Here is a 9,652-nt window from a genome sequence, read left to right as displayed (position 1 = left end):
TTAATTTTGTCTTTCATTATTGCATACTTGCCAACCTTGAGACCTTTAATATCGGGAGGTGGGGGGGGCGGCGTGGTCGGGGTGGGGGGGTGGGGCGTTTTTTGGGTGGGGGCGTGGTTGGGGCGTGGCCAAAGGCGTGGTTAAGAGGAGAGTATATTTACAGCTAGAATTCACCAAATCAAGTATTTCACATATATATATATATATATATATATATATATATATATATATATATATATATATATATATATATATATATATATATATATATATATATATATGAAATACTTGACTTTCAGTGAATTCTAGCTATATATATATTTTATTTTAATTTTATTATCCATATAAATAAAAGACATACTTGAATTTCAGTATTCTGCAGGCTATCCGGTAGGTGGCAGTATTGTCCTGTTTAAGAGTGTCACAACATTGCTGTTTACGGCAGACGAACTGCTTTACAGTAGACTAAACGTGACTGCTGTTGTTGTGTGTTGTTACCGCGCTGGGAGGACGTTAATGAAACTGCCTAACAATAAACCCACATAAGAAACCAAGAACTCTCTCTGCTTGTTGTACACTCTACTCTCTAAAAGCCGTAGATGTTATGACGTCATTGGGCAGGCAAGCTGCTGGGAAAGCGGACGTGAGAACGGCTGTCCCCACTCAGGTCCGCATTGAGCTAGAGGGGGCGTGGCCTCCAGCTCCGGCTGAATACCGGGAGTTTGTCGGGAGAAGGGAGGTTGTCGGGAGAGGCGCTGAATACCGGGATTCTCCCGCTAAAAATGGGAGGGTTGGCAAGTATGCATTATTGTACGCTCATTACCTCATCTTGACAAAAAAAAACCCCAGAAAAGTGGACATTTATGAAAAAAGGTATCAAAAGTAAAAAATCACATTAACGTAAGCGGAGACATGACTTGACTTGGACGTGAGAGGACGCAGGCGCTGCTGTCGCCGCTTCTCCGTCACTGAATCTGTGAACTTCTGCTCTAATATTTTAGCCTTAAACGTTTTAGTTTCAGTGTTTGTGTCGCTTTGTTTTTTGTTTAGTTTTTTGTCTTTTCAGCCTACTGCTGTGACTTTGAGCACTTTTAAAAAAAAAAAAAAAGCTATACAGCTCCAAAACCATCCTACCTGCTATCGTGCTACCACCTGTCCCTCGCCGAGAGAACTTGTCGGCGTGGTCGGCGTGTCTTTCCCACCTTCTCTTGCCGCTGTCTGGCGGTGGTGGCCCATCGACTGGACTGCACATACAGCCTGACTACATGTTGCTGTGTGGTTTAAATCCGGGCAGCCTAGCCTTGGACTCCCGGCTACTAACGTCGGATCCCGGACAAACATTTTCCCCCCGCTTGCTGCCACTATGCTGAAATACTCCTTCTCGAAGCTGCTGGAGCTTAACAAAAGCGCCATTCCAGCATGCATCTCAATAATTCAACAACTTGGACTCCTCTGCCGATCCCGCTACAAACATAGAGGCTCCCGACGACAATTTGTTTACAGCCAGTCCTCTATCCCTTCCATCTGCTCAACACAACGCCAAGTCGCACCCAATTCGCGTCATCAGAACGCCGGCAACATGGGACCATGTAGCAACCCCGGAAATGACGCGAGACCACGCGACCATAAGCCACGTGGAAAACATGGAGTGGATCACACTGTGAAGCTTCCAGTCACTGGAGTGGATTCCACTGCTCACACCGTGAGGCTTCCACTTACCAGGCTGCAAAATAAACGTGGAGTGGATCTCAATCTACTTCGCTCTCTCCAGAGATTTACTCCCTCCCCATTACTCAAAATTGAACTTTTCAATGTTCAATCTCTCACTGACAAAACAGCACTCATTCATACTCACATCCTCGACAAGGGACTAGTCCTAATGTGTCTCACTGAAACCTGGCACAAACCAGAGGAATACATCAACCTCAACCGTGCATGCCCTCCTGGCTATAAATACCTGGAGAAGGCCCGCAGCACGGGGCGTGGTGGTGGCATAGCTATTCTCCACAAGGACCACCGGGAACTGTCCCCTGTCCCCCTGCCTCCGCTGTCCACTTTCGAATGCTTTGCATTCAACTGCAAACCCCCCTTTTCCATGACCCTGCTCCTCATTTACCGACCACCCAAACAAAATGCAACTTTCATCTCCGAAGTTTCTGATCTCCTCACCACCCTCCGCTCAACATCCACAAATGTCATAATTCTGGGAGACATAAACATCCATGTGGACAACCCATCCTGCCAATTTGCATCTGATTTCTTACAACTACTGGACTCTCTGGACCTCACACAACATGTGGATACCACACACAGCAGGGGACACACTCTTGACCTGGTCATCACAGACTCCACTCCCATCAAAAATCTGGTCGCCTACTCACTGGGCGTGTCTGACCACAAGGTCATTTCCATGGAGCTACAGTTCCCTACCTCTCATATCAAGCCCAAACGCCAAATCAATTTCCGTAATTTTAAAAACATAAACCCGGCCACTTTCACCTTCGACCTGGAACTCCTCTCTGCTGCAATCCCCTCATCCTTGAGCGATGCAGTCGACCACTGCAACACCAATTTGAAAAACCTCCTCGACCTCCACGCCCCTGTTAAAACCCGTACAGTCACCTTCTCACACTCAGCCCCCTGGTTCACACCCGAGCTGAGGAAAATGAAGACGGCCGGGCGGGCTCTGGAGCGGCGGCGAAACTCCACTGGGCTAACTGTCCACAGACAGGCCTTTAGGGAACACCAAAAGGCCTACGCAAGATCTCTCAGGGAGGCACAGTCACAATTTTATCCCAACATAATCAACAAAAACCCTGGCAACTCTAAAACACTCTTCTCCACCGTCAACCACTTTCTGCAACCACAATCCTCCAAACATCATAACACAACAGCTGATCAATGCAACACCTACCTTGAGTTCTTCAGAACTAAGGTAGACAACATCCGCTCCCTCCTTTCTGGCCCCGTCACTCAAATTGTCCCAACCATTGTCCCACTGCCTCTGATCCCTAACCCCCTCTCATCTTTCACCAGCACTACACAGCAAGAGATTGAGGACATTGTCAGAGGAATGAAGCCCTCTACCTGTGCCTTGGACCCTCTTCCCACCACCCTAGTCAAAACCAAAATCTGTACAATAAGCCCCCTGATCACCAACATCATCAACCTCTTCTTTCAGATCGGCCACATTCCACTAACTCTTAAGACCGCCATCCTCACCCCTCTTCTTAAAAAACCCTCCCTCGACCCAGACACCCTCTCCAACTACAGGCCCATCTCAAACCTACCATTCCTCTCTAAAATACTGGAGAAAGTAGTCTCCTCGCAGCTCCAAACTCATCTCAAACTCAACAACATTAGCGAAAAATTTCAATCTGGTTTCCGTTCTGCCCACAGTACAGAAACCGCCCTGGTCAGGGTCACTAACGACCTCCCGATGGCGGCGGATGCCGGCTCCCCCTCTCTGTTAATCCTACTGGACCTTACAGCCGCATTTGACACTGTCGACCACAACATCCTAATCAGTCGTCTTCAATCCACCATCGGTCTCAACAATACAGCACTACAGTGGTTCAAGTGCTACATCTCCGGTCCGTCAGAATATGTCTCCCTGGGAGGTTCACATTCGCGCACCCTGCCTGTCACCTGCGGTGTACCCCAGGGATCTGTCCTCTGCCCCACCCTGTTCACCTTGTATCTACTACCCCTTGCCCGTATCATCAGCAGGCATGGAATTTCCTTCCATTGCTATGCTGATGATACACAGCTCTACCTGCAAACAATGCAAACCTCACCCTCATTTCCAACGCCCCTCTCCATTCTCACCACCTGCCTGGAGGAGATAAAGGCATGGATGAGCATCAACTTCCTGCAGCTCAATAACTCAAAAACAGTGGTCATGAAAATAGGCACCCCATACCAGATCAACACATGCCCCATAACCAGCATCACCTTCTCTGGACAGGACCTGCCACTCTCCCCATTTGTGACCAACCTGGGAGTGAAAATGGACCCCCACCTGAACTTTGAAGCCCACATCAACTATCTGCGCAAAACCTCTTTCTTTCACCTCCGCAACATCTCAAGACTCCGCCCCTCACTCACCCCAGCCGACACTGGAAGACTCGTCCATGCCTTCATCTCCTCCAGGCTTGATTACTGCAACGCACTCCTCGTCAGGGTCCCCAAAAAGAGCATCAAAAAGCTCCAGTACATTCAAAACAGCGCAGCGAGGGTCCTGACGAGAGTGCGCAAGCGTGATCATATCACACCTATCCTCAAATCACTCCACTGGCTCCCTATTGCATCCCGGACCGAATTTAAGATCAACCTGCTCACTCACCAATGCATCTACGGCAACGCCCCCTCCTACCTCAAGGACCTAGTTTCCCCTCAACCCCCTACCCGCAGCCTCCGCTCCTCAAACACTAACCTCCTCAAACCCATCAGGACAAAGTTACAATCTATGGGCCGCCGGGCTTTCTGCTCGACCGCTCCCGAACTTTGGAACGCTCTCCCCGACCATCTTAGAGCACCACAGTCGGTCGACCATTTTAAGAAGGGACTAAAAACCCACCTTTTTAGCACAGCTTTTATCTAATTTCTCTGCCTTCTTGTTTTTAAATGCACTGCTTGCTTATCTGTTTTTTTATCCAGTGCTTTCAGGCTCTTATTTCTACTTTATCTATGTTTCTGTTTTATCTAGTGTGTGTCATGATTCATTTCTATTTTAATTTTTTATTATATATTCTTACTTTCTATTTTTATTTTTAATACTTTGTAGCACTTTGAGATTTTAACAAATGTAAAGTGCGTAACAAATGCAATTCATTATTATTATTATTTATTGACAGCTTTTGCTCAATACGTTGTTGATGCACCTTTGGCAGCAATTACAGCTTCAAGTCCCTTCCTTTTTGCTCGTTCCTCTTTGCAGCACCTCTCAAACTCCATCAGATTGGATTGGAAGTGTTGGTTTGAATCCAGGATGTTTTCGGTGATCTACGTCTTTTTTCGGTGGCCAAGTTTTCGGTGCATCACTAGTCAATACATAATAGGCTATGTACGTACATCCATTCATACTGTAACGATCCACTGGTGGTAATGTTTTATGTTTGTGTGGTTTTAATTTAAAGTAAATGTTTCCCATGATCAGAAACACACCGTCCGTTTCTGAAAGCGGATTGCGGGGAGAATGAGGAAAGGGGAAGCACGGAGACCAAAGTGGTAAAACCTGTTGGAATTGGCCCGTTTGTTAGAATAAGATTGGCAATAAAAGTTAAAAACAGCGTCAGATTTTGTGCGACATCTTCTGGAGGCTGCAATACTTTATATTACTTTAATTCGTTTTAACGTAAAAAAGACGTATTTTCAGGGTGCTGTGGCTATGATGTTGCCATGGCGGTGTAACACATTTAGCTACATTAAGGGGATTGATTGATTGATTGAGACTTTTATTAGTAGATTGCACAGTACAGTACATATTCCGTACAATTGACCACTAAATGGTAACACCTGAATACGTTTTTCAACTTGTTTAAGTCGGGGTCCACGTTAATCAATTCATGGTAAGGGAAACCCTGGTAATACATATAATACATGAATTCAACGTAATTTAGGCCAACACATGTAGAATATGCTTTAAAAAAAATTTTGTTTTTAAAAATCCGTAGTGATTTGTAGCGCCGTGTAGCGAGGGACGACTGCACTGTATATTGTAGTCCTGTGGAAGAAACACTGGAATCTGTAGACACCGATATAAGATTACCGAACTTTTTTTTTTATATAGTTTTTTCAAGGGAATCAACATTTTGTGTTGAACTGTCACACAAGTTATGAGGTCTTTACATCAGCCTAACAGTGTGTTGTTGCTGTAATGATGGCGTATAAACGGCACACAATGTCATTGCAAAACAACATATCAGCTCCTTTTTCAATTTCCTCCACCATACCAAATTGCAGCACAGTCCACACATCCATCCTACAGGTCCTCATTTCACCATGCCAATGTTTCCTCTGCTAGACTTTATCCCGGGAGATAATCTCCAGAGGAAATTTTGCAGCACTGAAAAAGCGAAAGCTCCGTGAGAACATTTCCTGATTAGGCGTCTGTTTTGTGCCAGCTCTCATTTCATCACAGCGGACTCTTTTCCGGTCCTAGCCTCTTATTGAGGATACCTTATCTCCCTTGTTGGGATGTGCTGTGCTGACTAATGATCTTTGGATGTCGCCGCAGGTCCACCATCCTCCAGCAGCAGTTTAACCGCGTGGGACGGGCGGAGCACGGTTCGGTGGCGCTTCCCGGGGTGATCCGCTCGGGCTCCATCGGCACCGAGTCGCTCAGCGTGGGCAGCATGCCGTCTCCTCAGCAGCAGATCACAATGGGTCAGATGCACCATGGACACATGCCACCACTGGTAAGTCAGGAAAGAAGAGTGGAAATCATCTCTTCCGTGGTCAAACCGTCACCATCTAAAAAAATCATTATTCGTTTTACAGGCAACGTTTTAAGTAACATTTTGTCATACAGGCCTAAAAACGAGTGATTTCCGATACCATTGATTTTCTTTCCTATTTAATACTGACTAAAATTCAAGCCGTTATCGGTGATACCGATACGTTGTGCAAATATACCTAATGTGTCTGCTAGAATTTAAAAAGTTGTGTGTTTTCAAATAATAACATATCTCTCTGAAAAAAACAGCAGTACAATTGTAAGAAAAAGAACAATCAATCAGAATGTAATGAGAAAAAGCAAAAAAAACAATCAATAAATAATAATAATATACTTAGTCACCTATAACACAGCATGTTGTCTTTAAATAAATATATTTTTTTTAGCATTTAAAAAAAATAATGACACATCAAAGATGCCCACCATAGCCTACTTGACCTTTCAGTATATGGCCTTGGTGGAAAAAGTTCAGACACCTCTGATCTAAAACATTAGAAGCTCTCAAAATAAAAAATAAAATATACATAAGATAAAAACAAAGTTTAAGTTATGCTAATTTATGAGTTAATTACAAAAATTACACCAACTGTAATACACACTGTTAAATGTGTAACTGAACATTAATATTTTCGTACAGGCAGAATTTTTGACACGCTAGGTAATGCAGTTACACAATCATAATGTTATTTTTGTTTTTATTATATTCTTACATGGGGAAAAACAACAGTAAAATCTAAGAAAGCACAGCAAAAAAACTGGGATGTAATGAGAAAATGTTTCCATATTATACTTAGTCACATATAATACAAAGCTGACACAATATCTGTTTTTAGCATTTTTTTAAATGAAAAATATCAATATGGCCCCCGCTTACTTTGACTTTTTATTATGCGACCCTCAGTGGAAAAAGTTTGGACAGCCCTGAACTAAAGTATCATAAAAACCTGGTATTGGCGATACCAATATTTCAGTATCGATCCGCACATCACTACTAAAAACTGTAAAATGCAAAACATTGTATACTGCAATGCATCCATTTTTTAGTAGAAGTTGTAAAATGGTCGATAAAAGTCATGACAGTGTCTTGTTGAGTAAATACGTATACCAGAAGAAGTAAAAAAAAAAATATATATATATATATATATATACCGGTATATATATGGAAAACTATTGGTAAATCAATGAACAAATGTACATACTTGTACATACAGTGGGTACGGAAAGTGTTCAGACCCCTTTAAATGTTTCATTCTTTTGTTTCATTGCAGCCATTTGCTAAATCAAAAAAGTTCATTGTATTTCTCATTAATGTACACTCAGCACGCCATCTTGACAGAATAGAACAAATCTTGACTTTTTTGCAAATGTATTAAAAATAAAAAAAGTTGAAAATCCCATGTACTTAAGTATTCACAGAATTTGCTCAATAATTTGTTGATGCACCTTTGGCCGCAATTACATCCTCAAGTCTTTTTTTATTTCGATGCCACAAGCTTGGCACACCTATTATGGGCAGTTTCGCCCATTGCTCTTTGCAGCACCATTCAAACTTCATCAGATCGGATGAGAAGCCTTGGTTTTCATCCAGCATGTCTTTGTACATTGCTGCATTCATCTTAGTCTAGTCAGGGAGGTGACCAAGAACCTGATGGTCACTCTGTCAGAGCTACAGCATTCCTCTATGGAGATAGGAGAACCTTCCAGAAGGACAGCCATCTCTGCAGCAAACCACCAATCAGGTCTGTATGGTAGAGTGGCCAGACGGAAGCCATTTCTTTGTAAATGTTTGCCAAAATGCTGCCCAAAAATAGGTGTGCCAAGCTTGTGGCATCATATTCAAAAATATTTTAGGCTGTAATTGCTGCCAAATATGCACCAACAAAGTAGTGAGCAAAGGGTCTGAATACTTATGTAGATGTGTTTTTGAGTTTTTAAAATTTTTAATAAGTTTACGCGAAGCAAGTGTGACATCAGGCTCTCTGCAGCTCCAGTCACTTTTCATCGCGGACATTGCGCGACAGAATTAAAGGGTCTCTAAACACGAGTACAGTCCATAATAACACCAAAAATAGATGCTTACTTTGTTACCAGTCGTTTTTATTAAAGAAAGAGAGACTAAAAGGATTGGAGAAATCTCTAAAAAGAAAAAGCATTCTTAAAGTACATTGTACAATAAGCAGCAACAATTTAAAAATAGAACAAAAAGATATTATGTAAGAAAAATATGTATGTTAATACTATACTTAATAACATATTTGTTTTAAATGTATATTCATGTTGTTTGCATTTTTAAAGATTATATGCATCACAGCAAATCATATGGTGATGGCATATTAACCACACCCGCACCACCACAGGTATTTTGGCAATTTAGAGGAAACCCTGTACATGTGACTGTGAAACTTGAATGTATATTTGTTAATGTATTATTTTTTTATGTAAACCAGTAGGTAGCAAAGTGTAATAGCTTCCCAGGGGGCTCAGAGGTAAAAGAAAAAAATACTGCAATGACAGAGACTCACAAATTCTGCCTAGCAACATGTGACTGTGAAACATCACCAGGCAAAATACCCCCAAAATGACTATTGTATTTGTCTGCTTGTTAGATAAAATGATTATTTATTGTTTTGTTTTTACTGCCATTTCATTCATTATCTTTAAGACTAAAATTGTAATTATAATGTCTTAAAAGTCTTAAAAGAGAGGTGCCAAGTGCCAACAACCCTTGTCTTTGTGATGTAATTTTTATGATGTTTGGTGTCCTTTGCAGAGCTCAGCCCAGCAAGCTCTGATGGGGACCATCAACACCAGCATGCAGGCTGTGCAGAAGGCTCAGATCGACCTTGGGGAGGTGGACAACCTGCCTCCACTAGGACAGGACATGGTATGTCAAGTATACATCTTCACTGAATAAGACACAAAACATCTATACGGACAATATTTTTGGGGCATTTGGGGATTACATATACCGTACAGTACATCAGTACACAAAATGAAAAACAAAACAAAGTTGTGTGTCTTTCTGTGATGTAGGCCTCCAAGGTGTGGATCCAGAACAAGATGGATGAATCCAAACATGAGATTCACTCTCAGGTTGACGCCATCACTGCAGGAACTGCTTCTGTTGTCAACCTCACAGCCGGTCAGCAGCTACCATTTTTAATTATATAATATTTTTTAATTTTCTACTCAGGG

The 9,652-nt window shown here is 42.5% G+C and overlaps 1 protein-coding gene across 3 annotated transcripts in view; it reads left to right on the top strand.

Moving 5' to 3' along the window:
- The window catches only part of tln2a (talin 2a), a 252,396-nt gene that overhangs the window by 155,266 nt on the left and 87,478 nt on the right, over window positions 1–9,652 (top strand). For all 3 annotated transcript variants that reach the window (XM_062025041.1, XM_062025029.1, XM_062025035.1), the window contains exons 14-16: window positions 6,239–6,419; window positions 9,228–9,341; window positions 9,491–9,599. In XM_062025041.1, the coding sequence (XP_061881025.1) occupies window positions 6,239–6,419; window positions 9,228–9,341; window positions 9,491–9,599 (404 nt within the window). The remainder of the gene's footprint in view (window positions 1–6,238; window positions 6,420–9,227; window positions 9,342–9,490; window positions 9,600–9,652) is intronic.

The sequence above is a fragment of the Entelurus aequoreus genome, linkage group LG02 (genome assembly GCF_033978785.1).
Source record: "Entelurus aequoreus isolate RoL-2023_Sb linkage group LG02, RoL_Eaeq_v1.1, whole genome shotgun sequence".
NCBI classification, from domain to species: domain Eukaryota; kingdom Metazoa; phylum Chordata; class Actinopteri; order Syngnathiformes; family Syngnathidae; genus Entelurus; species Entelurus aequoreus.
The sequence above is the reverse complement of the archived record's forward strand: the minus strand, read 5'-3'. Positions and strand labels throughout refer to the sequence as shown.